Source organism: Mytilus californianus, unplaced genomic scaffold (genome assembly GCF_021869535.1).
Source record: "Mytilus californianus isolate M0D057914Y unplaced genomic scaffold, xbMytCali1.0.p SCAF_18, whole genome shotgun sequence".
NCBI lineage: Eukaryota > Metazoa > Mollusca > Bivalvia > Mytilida > Mytilidae > Mytilus > Mytilus californianus.
Genome location: NW_026262666.1, coordinates 11387351 through 11412257, shown reverse-complemented (window position 1 = coordinate 11412257; position 24907 = coordinate 11387351). Strand labels below are relative to the sequence as shown.

The 24907-nt window shown below is 34.0% G+C and overlaps 1 protein-coding gene across 1 annotated transcript in view; it reads left to right on the top strand.

Moving 5' to 3' along the window:
* The first annotated feature begins 6613 nt into the window (after window positions 1–6613).
* LOC127726725 (uncharacterized) overlaps window positions 6614–24907 on the top strand; it is a 51578-nt gene continuing 33284 nt past the window's right edge. Inside the window, exons 1-5 of the mRNA XM_052234198.1 lie at window positions 6614–6765; window positions 11677–11738; window positions 13333–13473; window positions 15356–15598; window positions 16217–16465. Of these exons, the coding sequence (XP_052090158.1) occupies window positions 11678–11738; window positions 13333–13473; window positions 15356–15598; window positions 16217–16465 (694 nt within the window). The 5' untranslated portion in view covers window positions 6614–6765; window position 11677. The remainder of the gene's footprint in view (window positions 6766–11676; window positions 11739–13332; window positions 13474–15355; window positions 15599–16216; window positions 16466–24907) is intronic.

The following is a 24907-nucleotide window of genomic DNA, read 5'->3' as shown; positions in this document are numbered from 1 at the left end:
ATTTAAATAAAATTGAGAATGGAAATGGGGAATGTGTCAAAGAGACAACAACCCGATCACAGAACAGACAACAGCAGAAGGCCACCAACAGGTCTTCAATGCAGCGAGAAATTCCCGCACCCGGAGGCGTCCTTCAGCTGGCCCCTAAACAAATATATATACTAGTTCAGTGATAATGAAGGTTACTTTATCACATAAGTGTGATTTTTGTCTTTTTCCCCCTTATTTTTTATCTTTCTAAAATTTATGGTTTCAGTATTGTTATTGTATATATGATACGGGTAATGTTCTTCTCGTATATTTTATGATAGTATGATAATAAACACCTTAGTTAGTAACAAGAGGGATTGTGCTTGATTTTCATATGATGGAGACAATCTTCAAATCAGTTTAATTGATGTCTGGAGCTGGCATGTCAGTAACTGTTAGTAGTCCCTTGTTAAATTATGTTGACCATTGTCATTTTGCTTAGTTTCTTCTGTTATCTATTCTAACATCGGACTCTGACTTCTTTCAAACTGAGTTTTACTGTGCGTATTGCTGTGTGTTTCTTTATTCTAGGGGGTTGAATCTCACAAAACATGTTTAACCTCGCCGCATTTTTGCGCTTGTCTCAAGTCAGGAACCTTGGAATTTGTTAGTCTTGTATATTTCTTAATTTTGGTTCATTTATATGTTTCAGAGTTTAGCGTGACGTCCATTTTCACTGAACTAGGTGAAGCCCGCCTCCGGGTGTGGGAATTTCTCGCTGTGTTGCAGACCCATTGGTGGCTTTTGGCTGTTTTCTGCTTTTGGGTTTAGTTGTTGTCTTTTCGTTTGACACATTCTCCGTTTCGTTTCTAAATTTCATATTCCGTGAATGCACTGTTCAACAAACTATGAGTTCGATGGTGAGCATTCTAGTCTGTGTCAATACATAAAGACTAGTTATCACATATCTATGTAAAGATGTTGTCTTCCAAGTTAAAATGTTTTAACTCTCATGTTATATAATTAGATCATACTGTATGGACTCCAAGTATGAATTTACAAAATCTGAAGTGAAGTTTTTCGGTCTCCCTGTTCTTGAATTTATCATTTCGTAATATCTATGATTGAGCTTGAGAATTTCATGTCTCAATGAGATTAAAACTGACTTTTAAGCTTTTTTGAAAATGTTGTTTCCTAGCCTTACTAAATTTCCCAGCATTCTCAATCAAAAGACCCATATGAACTTGGAACATGTTATTTTTTTAGCCCTGTCCATTTTTGTTTTACAAAAAACCGTTATTCTTTTTTATAGAGTACCTACGCGATAAAACCCAATTTTTTACATTGCTTTACTAAACATTGCACAGAATCTGAAGGATGACTTAAAAAGATCTAATAGATATCGGAAGATGAGGTATGAGTACCAATGAGACAACTCTCCATCCAAGTCTAATCGTTATTGGGGGTTTGTGTAGTTTAGGAAGCAAACAAACACATAGTAGGGACCTTTAAATGTTGAGGGTTGTTGACAATTTGACTCTTTGTGGAGCGCACGGACCAGAATGTAGAAGAATAAAGAATTTTATTTTTAAAAGAACTTCTGTGGAGTATTTACGTCATACCACCATATTGTTGGCTGCTCGTGACGAGGGCGGTTCAATGGGAAATGGGGGGTCCGGGGTTGGAACCCCACTTTTTGTTTGGGTCCGCACCTGCAGTTCGAACACAAACCGCCACCGTTTGCGAGTACCTGAAGGTTGATATGTAAACATATTCTAGAAATGGGCATATTAATGAGAAGCGGATTTAGGGCGGAAGGGGGCCCGGTCCCCTTTATGGAGCTTCATCTATATTACTAAATGAATAGAGGTGAAATTGGGTGGCGCGTTTTATTCTTTCACATAAAATCCACGAATATTGTTTTATACCACAAAGGGGTAATGACCAGCGTAGTTTATAATGTGCTCATTTTAAGATCTTTTGGGGGTATTTGGGGGTTAAAATCGGGGGGGGGGGGGGGGGGGGGAAACAGTTCGGATCGACCGTTCTTCACGACGTTCGGCTCTGAAATTTACGTGCCGTCCTCATTTCCGTCATTGCACGTCTGCCCGGCAAAATTAAATTTTGTTTCGTAGCAGATACGGTACACCCGATTTCAACTCTATTCATTTAATAATATAGATTTATAAACGTCAAGAGCTTTTCCTTCCGGGGAACCGCATCAATTCAACATGAAAAGGGTGGGGGGATTACTTCAGTTTTCGGTTATAAATGGGTACCGAAGTGCGGCTGGAATGTGCCCCTCCCCCATTCATTTATTAATGCATAAAATTTTCAGCCCACTCATATATGGGGGTGTTTCTGAGCACGAAAACACCAGAAATCAGGTGCGGATCCAGGATTTAATGTTTGGGGGGGGGGGGGGGGTAGGGGGGGGGGGGAGGTGCAAAAAATATTATTCTGCGGAACGGAGCATGTTGCGAAATATTTTTGGGTAAATTAGCAAACATTTTCGTGCCGTCATCATATCCGCTTTGTCTGCAAGTATTATGGTCTGCTCAGCAAAAGTATACCCTAAAACCCTAAAGGGTGGGGGGATTACTTCGGTTTTGGTTAAAATGGGTTCAGAAGTGCGGATGGAATGTGACCACCTATTCCTGAAATCAGATGCGGATTGACCTTACACTGAAACACTTTGTGATACACATTCTCTTTACGCAATTTAACAACAGATTTTTACACGTCAAGAGCTTCTCCTTTCGGGGAACGGCAGCAATTTAACATGAAAAGGGTGGAGGGATTACTTCGGTTTTCTGTCAGAAATGGGTACAGAAGTGCGGCTGGAAAGTGAATGAATGTAGAAAATAGGCTATACAAATTTAATTGCAAAAAAATAAACAAGATTAATTGAGGAACAAACAATTAAGTAACAAAGTGGAAATACAATTTCAAGTCTAGACATTAATATTATGTTCTAATATAGAAACAAATTTCAAGACCATATCCAGATGGAACAAAACTTCCTAACTTTCATTATTTGCCCTAAAGTTTAATTACACCTTTTGAAGTAGAGGGAACAAAGAGACAAATCGATGACAACCAACCAAGAGCTAATTTGAAAAAACTGTTTTCAAATGGCAATATTTCTAGCCAAAACAAAATTGCTGGATCAGAGTTTTCTGTCAAATTCATTGTACCTGAAGAAAAGGTTAATAATTTCATCGGACATTTGGAAACAATGAAGTTGGACAGAGAAAAAAGAATGCTAACCGCACAACAAAAACGACAGGGTGAAGCTGAAAAAAAAATATGAAGGAATAAACTGGGATGAACTGTTTGAAAACAATTTAATTGAAAAGCAAACAGTTGCAACTTTGGATAAATACATAGAACATCACAAGTTAGGTGTATATCATTACAAGGCAGAAAAGACTCAAGCAGTTAAACGAAACATAGCAACCATGTTAATAGCTCTAGATAATGAACAAATCCAAAGTGATGAAGAAGATGACCTTGTAATAAGAGCCTATGACAGTTCTGACAGTGATAATGGCAATGATGATAATAATACTAATGATGAATACAGTAGTAATAGTAGTAGTAGTGGCAGTGAAAGTGAAAGTGAAATTAAAAAGGAATCTTATTTGCCTTCTTCAAGGAGGAGATCAGTTAAAATTCCAGACAAATTCAAAGACAACTAGTATATGTGATCTATGTTAATGTGATAAAAATAAAGTTAAAGTCTGTTTGATTTATTCATAGATTAGATAGGACATATACTTATATTATATAACTTTTTTTATATATTCAGAGGGTAGGACATAGATTTTTTTAAGGGAGAAATATGAATTGCACCGGTCCCAACCCCCAAATAAATATTGACCGGTCCCTAAATTTTCGGAAAATCAAGATTTCACCACGTTCACATCCCGTATTAGGCACGGACCATTTTATTTTCCGTGGGATGGGGCTGGGATTGTCATGCGCACCTGGATTTTCTATCATCCAATGTTTTCCCTATGTGTCCAGTACACAAAATGTACTTCCAAAATTTTTTGGGGATTGGCAAAACTGCTAGAAGTGCTAGACAGATTATGGATACTTTTTGTAAAAAATCCCAGTCAGTTTTCACTCTATATGTCACCAATTAAAGGTATTTATAAACACATATTATTTTGATCAGTGCAATGCATCAAGGGTATAACAATGACATATCCTATGATTAGATCACAAACGCCAATAGTTTCTGTCGGGAAGACTATTCTTTTGGGTGTCATATTGAGTGGTGGTAAGTGGTGGTATTTCGTTTGTGACACGCTTCAAAAAGATTTAAAATCTTAATATCGCCTTACACCAAAACTATATCTTCAAATTATGAACCAAAATATGTTTCGCGGGTATTTTCTAGTTTATAATAAATGCGTAGACTTTTACCAGTATCACTCAAAACGTTGGTTTGCCCTCCCCCTTTTTTCTAAATCCTGGATCCGCGCCTGCTATGTACCCATTTGTTAATTTCATTTTTTTTTCAAAATCTTGGCAAATCTTTCAGGAATCTTCTGTTATTGTATCATGTGATGATCTGTTAATTATTGTCTTTGATGTTTCTGGACGGTTTGGAGTGGCTGGATTATCATAAATTAATATTGTGCGTTGTATTTTCCTAGATGTTGGAACAACGTAAATCAAGCTTTCATATTTCTTAAGCATACGGAGCGGTATATATGCTCCTGTTTTTGTTAAAAATATCACGTTTCATTTGTCCTACATATTGTATAGGCCCTACCATTTTGGTTTGTTCAAGTAACAAGATAAATGACACTTTAGGTTTTTCAAGTGATGTCACGGGAAAAAGACTCATTCTTTTTTTACCTTACAGTATATCGATTAAAAAAATAACAAAGCATTATTTTTGATTATTTTATTTATAGGGAGATATATTTTTTAAGTTTGGAGAAAGGAGAAGAGGGGTGAGAAAGAAGAGGTGTGAAAGAAAGGACTCGGTAGAGATTTGGGATAAAACAGTAGACTACCTCGGCCTGTCCTCCCCTCTTTTATTGCTTCTATGCGGTATGGGTTTTGCTCATTGTTAAAGGCCGTGCGGTGACCTATATTTTTAACCTTCTGTATAATTCCGTCATTTTGTCTCTGATGTAGATTTGTCGTATTGACAATCATATCACATCTTATTATTTTTATACGACCGCAAAAAATTTTTGCGGTCGTATATTAGTATGAAGTTAGCGTCGTCGTCGTCATCGTCGTCGTCGTCCGAAGACACATTGGTTTTCGCACAATAACTTTAGTTTAAGTGAATGGATCTCTATGAAATTTTACCATGAGGTTCAATACCACAAAAGGAAGGCTGGGATTGGTTTTGGGAGTTATGGTACTAACAATTAAGGAATTAGGAGCCAAAAGGGGGCCAAAAATAAGCATTTTTGTAACTTCCAGACAATAACTTGTGTGTTTAAGTGTATGGATCTCTCTGAAATTATACCACAAGTTTCCATACCACAAAGGGATTGTTATGATTGACTGGGGGGGGGGGGGGGGGGGTATGGCTCAAACCATTTAGGAATTAGGGGCAAATAAGTGGACAAACAAGGGTTTCCTGGTTAATGGAAAATTTCAAAGCAGGGTAAGGGAGGTAATCCAAAAACAAAATTGTACAATGTTGAATTACCTCCCTTACACTGCTTTTAAATTACCTATTGAAGACTTTTATTATGTATTTAAATTGGTAATTATGACCATATCTTGAGGGAAAGAATTTTTTTTTTTGAAAAAGGGGGGGGGGGCAATTTTTTTTTTCATTTCAGATTTCAGAAATTAAAAAGAAAATTTCAAATATTTTTTTTGGCAAAAAAAAGGGAGGGTAAACAATTTTTTTTTTGGGGGGGGGGGGTCATTACGCAACAGCATAGTGTATTTCACAAAAGCAAAAAAAAAGGGGTCTTTTTTTTTAATTTTGTTGGGGGGGGGGGGTCAATTCGCAACAGCATAGTGTATTGCACAAAAGAAAAAAAATGAATATAAATTCAAATCATATAACCAATTCTAAGCTCTTTGACTACAGTTATTCGGTGTCAGAAACCTATTATGTGTCAAATATTTAATTACAATCCAAATTCAGACCTGTATCAAGCGCGAATATTGTGTCCATTTTCGCCCCAACTGTTCAGGGTTGGACGACCTCTGCGGTCGTATCCAGCTGCGCTCAGCGAAGCATTTTGTTAATATTATAATTGAAATAAATATAAGATCATATAAGATATACAATTTCAATTTCAAGGCTTTGTATTAAAAGGGGGGTTCCGGGGGTTAGAATCCACCTTTTTTTTGACGAGCGATGCTTATGAATGGGGACATATGGTTGGAACCCCCCTTTATCTTGGGTTGGAACCCCCCTTTTAAAAATGGCTGGATCCGCCCCTTGTATTTTTCGTGTACTGTACACATGCACTTACCATAAAATCACCCAAATCCAAACTAAATAAAAGGTCTGTATAAATTTAGTTTGCTAGCCATGAAAAATGAAATCAAACTTTCAAAGTAATTTAATTCCCCCTGTTTCGAGCCCCTTGTACATTACTACATAACCCTTCCCACTTTATAGAACTATTGTTATTGTCTAATCTGATTGGTTGACACATATTCATCAGCTGTTCATGCAAGTCTGGATAAATAATGTGTATATCGTCTTTTTATTTACACATTTATAATAACACGAGAAGATAAAGCAGTGAGCTGGAATTAGACAAAGAGTGACGGGATCTCTGATTCTTGTAAAAGGTTTGTCAATCAATGCTTTAATACGTTTTAATATTACGACCGATAATTTATGAATTTAATATTAAGTTTTTTTTTCTGCTAAATGTAAGCTTACAAACCCGACAATATGTAATCATCGGATGTCGATGGAATATTGTATACCAAAAGAAGATGTGCTTTTGGTAATGATAGCAGCGGAACCGTACGTAGCTCTTTAATTGGTCCGTATGATAATTTTTAACAATTTGCTGACTATGGTCCGCACAAATCATAAATCATGATAAGGACCATTAGAGTAACGCCGAAATTACGGTTCCGCAGCTCTCATCATGATTGCTTATCGTAATCATGATAATATAATTCTTCGTTTTTGTTTCCTTTGTGTTGTTTTCTATTGTTTACAAACCCGACTTTAAATAAAATGTATCTAATCTTATCTGATAAGGACAATAGAAGGACAATAGATACATGTATGTACACAACAATAGGTGCAGTGGCGGATCCAGAACTTTTTATGAAAAGGGGGGCACTGACTGCCATAAGAGGGGGCCCCGCTACAGTCATGCTTCAGTGATTCCCTATATAATCAACCAAATTTTTCCCTCAAAAGGGGGGCTCAGGCCTCCCAGCTCCCCCCTCCCCCTCTTTAGATCCGCCTATGAGGTGATTTAAAGGGTGTAACTGATCGAGTGGACAGTATCAAATGAAATTCATGTTTTAATTTATAAAATACAATCATGTGCAGTGATGAATAACAAAATTTCCCAAAACATGCATTGAACTTTTATATATCTTGTGAAATTGCAAGCTTAAGCTAGACCTAAAAAACTTTTCCAACAGCACAGGTTTGTCTGCACTCAAGATTACTGGTATTTTTCGAAGTGTAAAGTACTTAACACACCCATCTTTGTTCATTGTATGATGAATAGAACCTTATATTTGTGGAACTGTCTTATAAATAAGAATACATCTAAAAATTAAATATAGAATGGAAACTTATATCTGTTTCTTAAAATGAGGGTGAAAAAAACTGTCAAAAATAGGTGCTACTTGTGGTGTTATGCTTTGCTTTGACATATATGAATGTATATAAGAAAAATAAGGAGATGGTAGGATTGCCAATGAGACGAATGAATTAATTATCCACCAGTGTTCAAATGAAGTGGATATAGTATACATTTTTAAGCAATGTCAGTTCTTGTGTGGTTTTAATGTGTTGTTTGAAATACATTTCTACATATATGTAGTAAGACGATATAGAAGCTCAGTATGACTTACGTTTTCTGTAATCTAAAATTCGCCTATGCATTTTAAATAAAGCTTTTGAACTTTGAAAGGTCATTTAGTGCTTTAAGAATTTGTCATGATCACATGCTAAAAGAACAAAATTTGGTCAGGACCATCCAGAACTGGTTGTGATTAGTTTTGTTACACCCTAGCTATATATATATATAGCTAGTACCTCTACTATTGGAAATATCATTCACAGAAAAAGGTATGATTATTTATTGGAGAAAAAAATATTGTCTGGTACATGTAGCATGCGATATGACTGCATTTTCTTTTCTCTTTTCCATGTTTCTAGGCTGATAATTAAATGTTTTGGTTTCTTTGTAAAGGGAAGTAAATTTCATAGTATTAACATTGAATAGAAAACATGAACCTGGTGTCTTAAATTTATAGTACTAATATAAATACAACTGAGGGACATGTCATATGAAACCTGCTGGTTATAACCCAAAGAATGATAGGGGGACATGAATTTTTTTTGGAAATCAAAAGGGGTATCCAATATGTGGGGGGTTTAGAGGGGGGGCAAACTAAAGGTAAATTCACAAGAGGGAAATTAATTAAGTGACCTGTTATAGTCTATATTACCTGAAAAAAACATCTAGATATCTAGATCAGAAGCTGGTTTTCCTTATGCTATGTATATTGAAGATCTACAGATTGAGTTTGTGTTTTGTTCTGGTTGATCTAACTTTTTGGCAGACTTATAGCTGCAAACTTTTTTGTAATGATGGCAGATCTCAAGCTGATACTTGCAATATAAGTGTATTCTATGTTGTGTTTTGTATACATTTGTCTGTCTTTTAATCGTTTTTAATTTTTAGCCATGGCATTGTCAGGTTGTTTTCGACTAATGAGTTGAATATGCATTCAGTATCTATTGTCTCTCCTTGACTAACTTTTGACAGAATTACAGCTGACTTTTCCCTATACGGCTGCAGGCATTGACACATTATCAAGGTTGAATATAGTTTATAGAATCTATAACTAAATCTTGCCTCTGTAAGTGAACTAACAGATGAAGATGTGCCTACTAATTCCGAAGTTCTGATATGATTCTAGAACATTGATTTTGAATAATATTCGAGCTTCACTGATGAGTCTTTTAGTTTTGTAGAAATGCATGTCTGGCATACAAAATCATAAGCCTGGTATCTTTGATTAGTTTTTTTTATAGACATAGTAAATTAAAGTTCATTTTTAGATAACATACATGACATACAGTAACTGTTTATTTAATTGATTTCAAGTCAGTTTGGATGTTTAATTTTCCTCTCATATGTTTTTTACGTTATAAATCAATTTGTTTGTGCATTTCTTGTCATGGTTTCAATTAAAACAGTAGTTGGGGAACAAATCCCATTTTGCTTATCACGATTACCTAATCTGTTTGCTTATAAGTTAGGATAAAACTTGGATGCAGTGCAATTCATTTACAATTTGAGAATCTTCTCTACTCAAGAGAATTGTACTGATTCATACTGTGAATTTCGTCATTTCCGCCAGTCCATGGTTTGTCCATGATAGGGTTGAGGTGTGCATAGATAGGGCAAATCTTCTAGATGGTCCTTGTGATGTACAAGCACATTTGTACATATACATACATATTGAATAAACTGATTAAGGTTTTGAATTCATTATTTGATTGCTGGTAAATTTGATCAACTAGTCAATTCAGCAGAAAAAGTAAAATTTCTAAACACTTCCAAAACTTATTAACTCTACAATACATACTTTTGTCTACCAAATTCCTACAGATGGAGTCATACATTGGTTACGAGTAACTTTCACTGTTAATTTTCCATGTTTGTGATGAAAATTTGGGTAAAAGTTTTGATCAATATAAGACATCTATAATTGAACTGTAGAAGTTTTTGTACTGATGTCTGATGATATTACTATACAATCTAAAAATAAGACGTGGTATGATTCCCAATGAGACAAGTCGACATCAGAGACCAAAGGATTAAGCTAGCAACTACAGGTCACAGTACGGTCTTCAACAATGAGCAAAACCCATACCGCATAGCATGTTATTATAAAAGGCTTGTGTTCATTGAAATATGACTGACAGACTCAAAATTGTTAATTTTTTATTTCCATTTTTTACCCCCCCCTTTCATACATTGAAATGACAACCTGTTACCCTTGAAATAATTGACTCTGATATTATCATAGATTTCTAATAATTAAATAGAAAATCCAATGATTTAAAAAGGAATCCAATATTTTAAAGTATTCATTTGTGAACACATGCTGGGGTAAATTATACAGAACAATGGTGCTATTAAGTGTTGATTATTGATTTAGCCATATGTCAACTATAATATAGACAATGCAAATGATATGTCAGTGATTCCTGAACTCAGTTTCCTATTATTACTGTTTAATCTTTATGGAAATGAATTGGATCTAATGAAATAGGAAATGTCATATCGAATCTTAAATAGCCTCAACTTCAGTGATTAAATTATCTGAGTTTTTATATGCAATTTTTGTTGGGGATTGACCATATGTGACTGTCCCAAGTCAGGAGCCTGCAATTTAGTAATTGTCATTGGTTGCTGACTGTCAAATTTGTTTTTCATTTATTATTTTTTTTTTTTGGTTTGACTTGTTATCCATGGTTTTATTGTTATTTGCTGTTTTATATCAGAGTTTTGACATAAAATCAATAACTTTAAGAAGCATGTATTGCTTACCATGTAACTCTAGCTCTATTGTGCATTTTATTGTATTGTAAAATTTTTAAGCTTAGTTTTATACGCTCGTTTACAGGACGTATTATCATGATTATGGTATACCGTTGTCCGTCTGTCCGTCCGTCGTCCACATGTAGGACAATAACTAAAAAACGCTTTAACCATTTGCAGGAAACTTTGGTGAATTGTTTATATCTATTGACGTGAGCTCCCTTTTGTTTTTTATAAATTTTACATTTTACGTTTCCGAGTTATGGGATTTTATTCATACAAAGGGGGGATTTTCCAGTTTTCAGACAATATCTTTAAAGTGCTTTGAGCAGTTTTTGTGAAACTTTGCTGACTGGTTTATATCGAATTAGATAACGTCCCTTTATTTTTTTTTTAATTTCTGATATGACATTGAGAAGTTATTGAACTTTATTCTTTGAAAAAGCGATGGGCGTATCATGCGCTCATGGCTCAGCTGTTTATTAAACATGTATATAAATAATAAATACATGGTATACCTTTTGAACTTGTTGGACAGTCGAGAAAAAGTTTGATCCAGTTTATTCGTTATATTATTTCATGCCAAAGATTAATATTGGTATAATTTTCCATCAACGTGTAAAACAGTTGAGGTAGAATTTACATTGCATATCCTTATAGTTGTAACATGCATCAAATGCTTTAAGTTTAAAGTATGTAATTCTTTTCCATAATTTCCTTTCTTAAAACTTCACAAAATCAGATACATATAAAAATAAAAAGATGTGGTATGACTGCCAATGAGTTGACAACTCTACACCAGATACCAACTAACATAGAAGTTAACAAAGTCTATGTACATACATTAGGGTGATACTTTTCTCTTGTATGGGTTCTTTTTTTTTAAGGAAATTTGGTGTTTGCAGTATCACAATGTATAGTTTAAGTTTTTAAAAATTTTTATTTTCAGAATGAAGTTTCAGGTTGTTTTGGTTGCTGTAGTGCTGGTTGCTGTTGTTGCAGGAAAGAAAGGTAAGAAAAATTTCACCAGGTAGACATGTTCTGCCTTTATAAGAAAGTCCCTTCATATTAGTAATACAGTGAATTGATCCAATTTTGGTATACTAATTTCCTGATATTTCCAAGATTATATGGTCCTTTTTCAAATATATACACTTAACAGTGAAGATTGATTTTGTTCTTTCCCTCCCTCCACAGTGAGTTCATAGTTGGCAAAACTTCTATAGCTGGTACCCTAATCCCAGACCATGGATTGATAAGGTATTATCGTTCACCATAATACCTACAATTAATACCTTAAAAACATTTAATAAGCTTTTCATGAATTCAATACCTTGGAAAAATGAATTAAGCTTCTATATTCAATATTTCCACAGACTCTGACGGTACCATCATGGGCTACCAACAATGAGCAGGTGAAAATGACATTAACCAATCATAGCTATTATCAGTCAAGGGTCTAACTTGAATAAGTTATTAGAGAAAAATAACATACATGTGTTATTACAGATACTTTCTCTTAATCTGTAGTAACATATGTTTGTTAACAGTTAAATGTACCATAAAATTTTTTATTTTCAGTGGGCACTTGGGAATTCTTGAAACTTGCGCAGTAACTTAATACATAACCTTGAAAACTAATTTTCTAATTCAATTAATACATTTTTGATCAACCATGGTAAATCAATGAGACAAGGCTTTTAAGTGATAACTTTGCTGTAATAACAAGGCTTAGTTATTACAGGCATTTAACTTATTACATGAGACACTTGGGAATGACTAGGAAGGTTGCGCAGAACCTCATTACATGCTCTTATCATTATTTATTACAATAAATTAAAATACATTGTGATATATGTAGGAGAAAAGGCTTTGAAGAGATGTAGAGAAGCTGTAATTACACCCTTTAGTTATTACAGGTATAATTTATCTGTAATAACAAGGGTGTGTTATGCATGATTGGCAAACTATGGGCTGTTATATCTTTCTAAAGTTTAATATACATAAAGACAATTATAATATCAATAGAACTAGTACACAATTTAACAAAATAAAGGATGTATAATGGCCCTTTGAAACATGTAACATACATAAGTTATCACAGATTTCTGATTTTTTAGCCCTCAATTACAAATGTATGTTATTTTTCTCTAATAACTTATTTAAGTTAGACCCTTGACTGATTATTATCCACATGTACTATGGCATTACAATGTAGTACAAAAGTAAACCAAATTTTGACAATATTGAAATTTTCATAAATCAAATTATACTGATACATAAAGAAAAAACTACTGAATTTTAAAAGATTAACTTACAATGTACATTTCACATGTATATTAATATAGTAATTAAGTTTAGAATTATGATGAATGAAAATTAAAGAAAATTAGGTATGCTTAATCTAAAAGAAAGGCACATGAGACTTTCTAGAATGTGGGCCCACTCCCAAACTGGACTGGTTGAAATCATAAAATTCTCACATTAGCTGCATGCAGTGTACTGTAGCCCCCAAAAAGTTTAATTAGTTTTTCTGTGGGATAGTATATTTTTAACCCATTTGAATATGACTAACAATCTACATGTATATTATCTGTATTTATAGGATGTAAGTACGACAAGGGACAGTGGGGACCATGTGATCAATTGACCAATGAAATGAAGAGAACTTTGACACTAAAAGAGGCCAAAGAGGGCTGTGAGGCTACCATGGAACAAACACGACAATGTAAACAGAAAAAAACAAGTGAGTAATTTTAACTTGACTTTCATGATTGACTGAATAATGCAGCAAATTGGATTTGTAATCTACTAAAACGACACAAACCACTATTTCTTGAATAATTTTTGGAAAAGACCATCAAATATTTTTGGGTCAGCGTTCAACCTTATGGTCAGGAAAGGAAGGAAACAGACATGATTTTTTTGGACCAAAAAGAGAAATTTAGGATAAGCACAAATGAGACGGCAACCAAACAACAAAAAAACAAAAGACATCTTAAGATCAACATACTGTTTTTATGCCCCCGCCGTAACAGAGGGGGCATTAAGTTTTATCCTTGTCCATCTGTACTTCCATCCGTCCGTATGTCCCGAAATTGGTTTCCGTTCTCTAACTTTAGTTAGCCTCAACCAAATGTTATAAAACTTATACACAATGCTTATTACCACAAAACACAGATTAAGTATGAATTTGGGTGGTGTCACTTTTACTGTTCTAGAGTTATTCCCCTTTAGAAGTGGAAAAATTGCTGAATTTTTGGTTTCTGTTCTCTAACTTAAGTTAGCCTCATCCAAATGTTATGAAACTATACAAAATGCTTATTACCACAAAACTCAGATCAAGTACAACTTTTGGTAGCGTCACTTTTACCGTTCTTCGAGTTATGTCCGTTTATATGATTATATGCAAGCGGGGGCATCATCTGTGTCCCATGGACACATTTCCCATTTATTTAAAGGGACAAAGCAGGTATGATTACCCATGAGACAACTATCCACAAGAGAGCAAAGGACGAGGTTGTAAACAACTATAGGTCACCCTATGGCCTTCAACAGTGAGCAAAACTTGTTTGTTTATTTTTACTGTTAACCAGCTGATTTTGAATGACTGGAATATTTATGTGATTTTCCCCAGCAGTAATTTAAATTGGACATAAATTGTTGCAAATATGTCAAATTTAAATCATTTCTCATACAAATTTGTACATATAGAAAGTTGCAAAATCATCAAAAATAACTTTTCTGCAAAGTTGACTTTACATGTAGCTAGAAAGGGTTAAACTCATGTAAAAATATATCAATAAAAATAAGTTACTTTAAAGTACAGTCAAACCTGCTATAAAGGTCACCGCTATATATATATGCAAAAACCTGTCTTGTCCGGTCACTCTCTTCTGGTATAATAATATCTAAGCATTTTTAACCTCAATTCTAAGGTCACCACTCTTATAAGGTCAGTTTTCTCTGGTCCCAAGGGTGACCTTTACATGTAAATACAGGTTTGACTGTACATATGTTGATCAAAATTATTTAAGAATGATAAAATTGAGAATGGAAACGGGGAATGTGTCAAAGAGACAACAACCCGACCAAAGAGCAGAAAACAGCCGAAGGCCACAAATGGGTCTTCAACATAGCGAGAAAATCCCGCACCTGGAGGCATGCTCCGGCTGGCCCCTAAACAAAAATGTGTACTAGTTCAATGAAAATGGACGTCACACTAAACTCCAAAACATATAATAAGATATAAGAAGATGTGTTATGTGTGCCAATGAGACAACTCTCCATCCAAGTCAAAATTTATAAAAGTAAACCAATATAGGTCAAAGTACGGTCTTCAACACGGAGCCTTGGCTCACACCGAACAGCAAGCTATAAAGGGCCCCAAAAATTACTAGTGTAAAACCATTCAAACGGGAAAACCAACGGTCTAATCTATATAAAAAACTAGAAACGAGAAACACTTATGAACCACATCAACATACGACAACTACTGAACATCAGATTCCTGACTTAGGACTGGTGTAAACAATTGCAGCGGGTTTAAACGTTTTAATGGTACCAAACCTTCACCCTTATTTATTTATATAAGTTTATTTCATTATCTATTTGTTTATTTTTTGTAGATTGTAAATACACTAAAGGTAGCTGGGGGGAGTGTGATACTACAACAAACATGAGGTCAAGGAGCATGACCCTACGCAGAGGTGACCCAGAGTGTTCCCAAACATCAACACAGACAATCTCCTGTGAGAAGTATGATCAGATCTACAAAATGAAGGATGAAAAGAAGAAAACGATGGAAATGATGAAAGCTGAAAAAAGGTTGATAAAAGACATGCAGAAGAAACTGAAAGAATTTCACAAGAGTAAGTCTATTGTATACATGCAGCCCATTACAGTACACCAGCCGGTTGTACGAACGTGGCATTAGCCTAATGGGTCATTAAGTTTTCATTAAGCCTTTATGATGCATTAGGCTAATGAAGACTTAATGACTCATTAGACTAATGACACGTTCGTACAACAGGCTGCTGATCAATTATCACATTGATAAATTTTAACTGTTTTCCAATGATTTTGTCATGTATAGAAACATAAAACAGTTCATTTTTTCCCAAAATGCACCGATTTTGAGCTTGTTTTTACTTCTTTTACTAGTTCTTACTTGATCCAGTACCAGAATGTCCTACCATAGAGTAGGTTACCTGTTTAAAAATTATATACTCCAGAGCCAAAAGTTGGTAATTTGAAAATAGCCAATTAACACCTGTATAATGGATCCCGAAATATCGTGTAGCATACAAGACAAATTTAATAAAATCAAACAAGAGGAAAGAACAATTAAAATCAGAAAGGAGAAACAAAAATGGAAAAAACAAAAAAGAAAGAAATACAACAACTTATATTTGTTGTTAAACACCAAATAATCAATCAAATTACTTTGTAAATGTTCCATTTGTAACTTTATTTTTTTTTCATTACAGTGGGATGTACATTCCATGAAGAGGTCACTGAGTGTAATCAGGAAACACAGAAAGTACGAAAAACCTTCACGCTAGTCTCAGGAGACGTCAACACCTGTATAATGGATCCCTTTGAAATCTCATGTAGCATGCAGGACAAATTTAATAAAATCAAACAAAGGAAGGAACAATTAAAATCAGAAAGGAAAAACAAAAAGGGAAAAAACAAAAAAGACAGAAAAAGAAATCATAAAAGAGAAAGAAAACAAGGTTAGATGACAAAATGTATTTTTGGGGATTGTTGACAAAATTGTGAATTTTCTTAGCCAGAAAATGCTTTGTATATAGATTATTGGATGTTCTATTCCAATTTTCTTTCAAATTTAAAAACAAAATCAATTTGAATTTAATTTTCAATCATTGTAAGAAGTGACAACAAAAGGTAATTTAGAGCCATTAGAAGCACTCCCTAAAAAAATCAAATGAAAGCTTCTTTTATTGTAAGCAATGACAACAAAACTTAAATGTAGTTCCATTTTTTTACATTTCATATTTGTAGATTTTCCCAAGAAAATTCACAATTTTGTATGGTTGTAAATTGATATACTCACTTTTTCTGAAATACACTTAAAAAAAGTGAGAGTGTCAGTTTTGTTAGTTTGTTTTTAGTTGCATCATTTTTATTTTTAGTAGATGTTTTTCTATTATTGTTACATTGTACATAGAGTAGCAATTCTTAATTAACATCATAGAACGGTTTATCAGAAATATTACAATGTGCAAAATGGCAAACACACATACTTTTTTTTTAAAAACTGGCTTTTTTTTATATAGTTTTTGAACATTAGGATTATTTTTTGATTTGTACATTAATTTGATATGTACATCTGAAAATCCTTAGATAGAAGTACATTTGTATTCTTGTAAATGAAAATAAATTAAAAAACTTCTAAATTGACAGTTTGTTTTACACATGTGTTAATATAAAGTTTTTATGTACATTTATTTATACATTAATGTTATACCATCTATACACAATTTTTAAAATCTTTTTTATCAATTTTTTATGTATATTAAAAATCACAAAAATACTTAATCCACCGATTTTTCTTTGTATTCCTCTCTTTTGAGGCATTTCCATCAATTACCATAGACACATTCCTTATTCTTTTATGCATAAAATGTCATCAGATTTAAAAATGACCCCCTGAGAAATTTGATCATAAAAAAGGCTTCATAATTGTCTTACTGCCAACATCATTAATTTATACAGTATTAGGTTGTATGTCATCTAGTCAAAATTGCTCTGATGTGTCGGCCTGTTTTGAAAATTAGTAGGTCCCATCATGGTGCAGCAAATATATTCTTCTCCTACAGGGATTTTTAACGACATTTACCACCAATAAGGTCTTGCAGGGTTGGAGCAAATATATTAAAACTCCTTTATGAAGTTGAAAATGTGTTCCATTGAAATAAGGGTTGAAGTTATATGTTTTGAATAAAAGAAATTAATAATTAAAAATTTCATGGCAGTAGAAATTTGTATTAATTGATTGGCTTAACAATTGAATACCGTTGTATTATGCATGGCTATGGCTAATGCATGACGTAGTGGGAAACTAGATGAACAAATTAATAAAGATAATGTTTGAGCTTTAAACAAGTCCTGCTGTTTTTAAACATGCTTTATTTTGATTTTGAGGATTAATTTAGGTAGTTATTTTTAAGAAGAAATATGCACACTTTTCCTCCCAAGTGTGTTACAATAAATAAAATGTGTCAATTATCATCATTCAGATCTTCGTAAAGCTTATAGGAATACTACTTTTATTGAGCCTCAGTTACTTTATTGACTGGTTCCTTGTTCTAAATTCATTTTCTACCTTTTCATGTATTAAAAATAAAAAAAATACCAGTCAAATTTGAATGAGACATTATTTCAGTACAATGAAAAAGAACTGGAATGACAAAGTTAAGATTTTTTTATAAAAAACCCCAGCCTTGAGAAGGAACAGTTTTGCATGGAATATGTTAATGAGTCAATAAACCAGATAATCAACATTTAAAGGCATCTGAAGCATTGAAAAATCAAAACCTTAAAAACAATGTGAGATACAAGCTGGCTGCTTTATCTGGTAGACTTCAATGGGGTCTGTAATTTAAGCCTTTGTTTTATTATTAAACTTAAAACTCGAAACAATCATATAAATGTATAATTGCATCTTTTCATCAACATATATACATGCCAGTTTTTATAACTTGTATAATTGCTGTTGTTATATACTGTTATATTATATTTGTTACATGTAAAATTGTATGAATTGTTTATTAAATCAGTCAATAAAGTAACAATTTTTATTATTGTTTTGTTCTGCATCAGGCCATAAAAAGTATATTCCAAGTTTTCTTCCATTTCTGCCTGTCAATTTAATGTCTTTAGATGAACTTATTTCAATTTTTGCATTGCGTTCCTCAAATGTAAATCCAAAAAAAAGCACTTCGGACATACCAAATTTATAAAGTCTTATTTTCATCTGCAAAGTAAAATATAAGAAAATATTTTATAGGGAAAATTGTTTGGTTTTCATTCCAGAAATGTAAACAAAAATCGCCCTAAAGATCAAAATGAAAACCTAGGAACTATTTGTTATGGCTATTACTGTTAGAATAGAATAGACTAATTATGTTAACACTTACAGGTACACACAAGGTGATTCTGTTAAAAATAACCCTTGCTATAGTGTTGAGTGAATAATCACTATGAATCAGGGTGATTGAAAGTGAAAACAAAAAAAAATATTCGGAATATGGAATTTACAAAATGAAATCTGAATATCACCTACATTATTCTTTTACTACATGAAAAATCACCAGCAGGAGTGAATTTTAAGTGAAATACCCAGTGTGTTCTGTAAATACTTAGATAGGATACAGAAATCCAATGTGTTCACTATCGCTGTAAGGATAAAGATTCTGTTCTGTTACTGATCCTGATACACACCAATCTTGATCATTAGCATTGTGACCTAAAAGAAATTTACGGGAAAGTGCACAAATTAGAAAGTCGTATATTAGAGGGGCTAATATAGGCAACAGTAGTTTTATGATAAACAAATCTCATATAAAATCTATTCAGAAGAAAAATCAAGACAAAAAAAATAACCTGAGGTGATAGATAGATTGGCATGAGATCCAAAAGGACCGTGAAATGTGTGTCAACAGTGTAAGTGTCCTCTGGTATGCATCAGCTACCATGCAAATCCACACTCAGTCAAAAAGGATTTAACAAGGTTTTTACGGAACTCCAAGGTCATTTCAAAAAGGGGGAAGTACATAAAACTTGACAAAAATCAAACATTCGACATTATCAACCAACGGAATGAATGGAAACCAACTGTCATATTCCTGACTTGGTACAATCTGGAATAGGATACAATTGGTTAAATTACAGATTAGTTGACTACTCTCGTATCTTTAAGGTCAAAGATTGCAAAAGCATGTCTTTAAAAACTTATTGTAGCCAGACTCATTTCAACTTTTCTGATGCCAAATTGTTGTTATTCTAAGAGTAAGTTTGGTAAGGGTCATATTTGGCCATGAATACTCCTTTCTTGGATTGAAATCTTACAGAAGGGCATTGTGAAAATGACAGGCTGTTTCAATCAAAAACTTGAAAAAAAACCAAAAAAAAAACATTTTAATTTCTAAAGAAAAACATATTTTCTTGATGTATGTTATTAAAACAAATAGTTCTTGATTAAAGTTGAAAACATTTTTTTTTCCAAGAAAAAAATATATAATCATGAGATATGTTTTCTGTAGATTTTACATGCATTCTATACAAATGCTTACCTTTTTTAAGGATTTCCATTTAATGATATTTTAAAAAGTATAACAGTTATAGGAATTATTTGCTTTGATTTTCAGTTAAAAATCAACATCTTCAAGTTGACTATGCCAAATTTTAACAAAATCCTAAAACAGCCAATTTTGAGCTTGAATGATAATGTCGCAGCACAAATAATTTTGTTTGATTTAAAGAAATTTGACGAAAAAAATCATAACCATGGTGATAGAGTATTGAACCTCTGGTAATGTTACTGTATCCTAAGTATAGAAACTACATGTTTGAAATAGATAACTTCTTTAAATTCAGAAATTTATGCAAGGTTTTTATTAAATAAGAAAATTTGTTTGTATGCAGCATTTTTGAAATCCCAATAATTAATCTATGATTTTTCCCTTATTTACCAATCTTACATAATAAATGCAAACAAAAATTTCTGAATTTCTAGTAATCATTTTTTTACTAGATATCTAAAAAAGAAGAAAAAAAGTAATTAGTTGTCCCCGAGTCATGGAGTTATTCCGAAGTATGTAACTTATTGGGTGTCATTTATTGCTCATTTAGTACACATGCAAAATCTGCAATAGTGTCAGTGCAATAAGTGCAGTATTTGATCCTAATTTATAAGTGCAAATTATAAGGTTACCATGTATGAGCTTTAATTTGTTCTACTTTACACTAGACTGTTTGTACCTGTTAATTTAATCACTAGGTGACTGTTACATCTTTCCTAATTCTAATTTTAAAATTCGGTTTTATGTGATAAACATGTAAGAGGGCAAATAAAAGGTGTACGTATCATACACATGTATTTATAATTACATGTGAGATTTTTTATTACAACATAAATATGCAAGGCCTTTTCTAAGGAGAGTTCAAAAAAGAGGGACGAAAGATACCAGAGGGACAGTCAAACTCATAGATCGAAAACAAACTGACAACGCCATGGCCAAAAATAAAAAGACAAACAGACAAATGATAATAGAGGGGCCTGATGGGGGGGTCTCATCACGATTCACAAGTTGATTTTTTTGTCAATCACGATTCACAGAAAATAAATTTAGATGATCACGGATCACGAAATTATAAAAAAAAAAAATCTGTAGAAAAAATGATCACGATAGCAAAAATGCGCCGATCACGAAGAACGAAAATAACCCATCAGGCCCCTCATAGTACAGATGACACAACATAGAAAACTAAACTTCAACTTAGTCCACATTGATCATTCGCCTGTCAGCATTAAGGTTGTGAGTAAGAACCAAACTAGTGGCGTGATTTGTTAGGTACTCAGGTCTTAACTGTTTCACCTATTGCAATTTTCCTTGCAAACGTTCAGGGTTCTCTCTGGATACTCGTTACTTCGGCCCAAACTTTAAGTACTGAGTCATGACCACAAGGTGGTGGTCTAAATTGTGGTTGTAGTCTAAAGATAACTACTACTCCGGTGTTTGCATGTGGCTGAGTACAGGTTCTCAAGCAGTCCTGCTGTTCCTCAGACAACCAAAAATCAGGCAGGTCCATCCAAATTGTTAAACGCTGGTTTACAGGACATATATATTATGGTATACCATTGTCCGTCTGTTGTTGGACAATAACTCAAAAATGCTTTCACCAATTTTCCATGAAACTTTGGTGAATTGTTTATATCTATTGACGTAAGCTCCGTTTCCAATTTTATAAATTTTAGATTTTACGTTTCCGAGTTATGGGATTTTATTTTTTAACTAAAAAAAGATTGGAACAATTTTCATAAAACTTTAGTGAATTGTTAATATATATACACATAATTAAGTTCCCTTTCAATTTAAAAAAAATGCTGATTTTACATTTTCGAGTATATGGACTTTATTCATAAAAAAGGGGTGATTTTCAAGTATTTCTGACAGCAACTCAAACACTTTAAACAGTTATTATAAACTTTGGTGACTTTTTAGCTCACCTGGCCCGAAGGGCCAAGTGAGCTTTTCTCATCACTTGGCGTCCGTCGTCCTCCGGCGTCGTCCGTCGTCCGTCGTCGGCGTTAACTTTTTACATTTTGAACTTCTTCTAGAGAACCACTGAATGGAATGAAACCAAACATGGCATGAATGTTCCTTATGAGGTGCTCACCAAGTGTTGTTACTTTGTAGCCGATCCATCATCCAAGATGGCCGCCAGCGGGGGACTAAGTTTAACATAGGACCCTATGGGAAATGCATACAAATGACTTCTTTTAGAGAACCACTGAATGGAATAAAACATAACATGGCATGAATGTTCCTTATGAGGTGCTCACCAAGTGTTGTTACTTTGTAGCCGATCCATCATCCAAGATGGCCGCTAGCGGGGGACTTAGTTTAACATAGGACCCTATGGGAAATGCATACAAATGACTTCTTTTAGAGAACCACTGAATGGAATAAAACCAAACATGGCATGAATGTTCCTTATGAGGTGTTGACCATGTGTTGTTACTTTGTAGCCGATCCATCATCTAAGATGGCTGCCATCGGGGAACTTAGTTTAACATAGGACCCTATGGGAAATACATACAAATGTCTTCTTTTAGAGAACCACTGAATGGAATGAAACCAAACATGGCATGAATGTTCCTTATGAGGTGCTGACCAAGTGTTGTTACTTTGTAGCCGATCCATCATCCAAGATGGCCGCCAGCGGGGGACTTAGTTTAACATAGGACCCTATGGGAAATACATAAAAATGTCTTCTTTTAGAGAACCACTGAATGGAATGGAACCAAACATGGCATGAATGTTCCGTATGAGATGCTGACCAAGTGTTGTTACTTTGCAGTCGGTCCATCATCCAAGATGGCCGCCAGCGGGGGACTTAGTTTAACATAGGACCCTATGGGAAATACATACAAATGTCTTCTTTTAGAGAACCACTGAATGGAATGAAACCAAACATGGCATGAATGTTCCTTATGAGGTTCTGACCAAGTGTTGTTACTTTGTAGCTGATCCATCATCCAAGATGGCCGCCAGCGGGGGACTTAGTTGAACATAGGACCCTATGGGAAATACATACAAATGTCTTCTTTTAGTGAACCACTGAATGGAATGAAACCAAACATGGCATGAATCTTCCTTATGAGATGCTGACCAAGTGTTGTTACTTTGTAGCTGATCCATCATCCAAGATGGCCCCCAGCGGGGGACTTAGTTTTACATAGGACCCTTTGGGAAATACATAAAAATGTCTTCTTTTAGAGAACCAATAAATGGAATGGAACCAAACATGGCATGAATGTTCCTTATGAGATGTTGACCAAGTGTTGTTACTTTGCAGCCGATCCATCATCCAAGATGGCCGACAGCGGGGGACTTAGTTTAACATAGGACCCTATGGGAAATACATACAATTGTCTTCTTTTAGAGAACCACTGAATGGAATTGAACCAAACATGGCATGAATGTTCCTTATGAGTTGCTGACCAAGTGTTGTTACTTTGCAGTCGATCCATCATCCAAGATGGCCGCTAGGGGGGGGGGGGGCTTAGTTTAACATAGGACCCTATGGGAAATACATACAAATGTCTTCTTTTAGAGTACCACTGAATGGAATGAAACCAAACATGGCATGAATGTTCCTTATGAAGTGCTGACCAAGTGTTGCTACTTTGTTGCCGATTTACTGTTCAAGATGGCCACCAGGATATTTTATTACATAACGGGACCAATATTAATCAAAATTTGGCCTCAATCATTATTTGGGTATCTGTTATGATTTTTATCTATCTTTACATGATTTCTAAAACCAAAGTAGAGTCAGGTGAGCGACACAGGCTCTTGAGAGACTCTAGTTTTATATCTATTGAAATAAGCTCCCTTTTGTTTTTTTTTATAAATTTCTGATATGGCAATGCAGAGTTATGGACTTTTATTAGTTGAAAAATTGTCGAAAACTGTCCAGTTGGTGACAGGTGTATCATGCGCTCACTGTGCAGCTCTTTATTAGTTTAGTGGTGGTCCTGATGTCCTACAAAACATTTGCAGTGGTTTTACTATTTTATTTAAGGCTTTCATGTATATAGTATAAATACATGGTATAGTGAAAATTTATTTTTTGTTACAAATCATGGTGTATTGTTTTGTTTTGTATGTATAAATGTCATGCTGTCCATCAAGGGCCCTTAATTGGTACAATACAAAATTATTATATAGATTTGATATAGAACCAAAAAATTACTTTGCAAATTGTCCCAATCAAATTTATACATATGAAAATAATTGTTTCTCCAATATACAGGACCTCCAAAATTTTACATGGACCACATTATTTGTGGTCTTGGAGGCTAAGTATGACAACCATGCTATAAAAGATTTCAAGGCCTCTGAAGTTGAGATCAGAGAGGAAAGGGTCATGCATTCACTGACAAAATTATTCTCCTCTGTTTTTAAGTCTTAATGACTGCATGATGGGTATGAAGGAAATATACAGAAGGCTATGCATGTAAACACTATGGAAAAATACATAATGCCATGTAAACACTTTCACCTCACCTCACCTATCCTCTTCATGCCGGTCAGCATTTAAAGCCCTGATACATTTTTTCCATTTTACACGGTCTTTAGCTGCTGTTCTTGCTGTAGCCCAGCTGTTCCATCCAAGTGATGTTCTTTCAGTCTCTACAGTCCGTCTCCAGGTGGTTTTGGGACTTCCAACATTCCTCTTTCCCTCAGGTTTTCATGTCAATACAACTGAGCATATTCTGTTGGTATCCATCCTTAGTACATGGCCAATCCATCTCCATCGCCGTTCTATTATATCATCACTTAGCTTCTTTGTTCCAGCTTTTAAACACTTTAGTGACATTATATGAAGGAAACTTAATTTAACTGTTTTTATACGTATTTAGT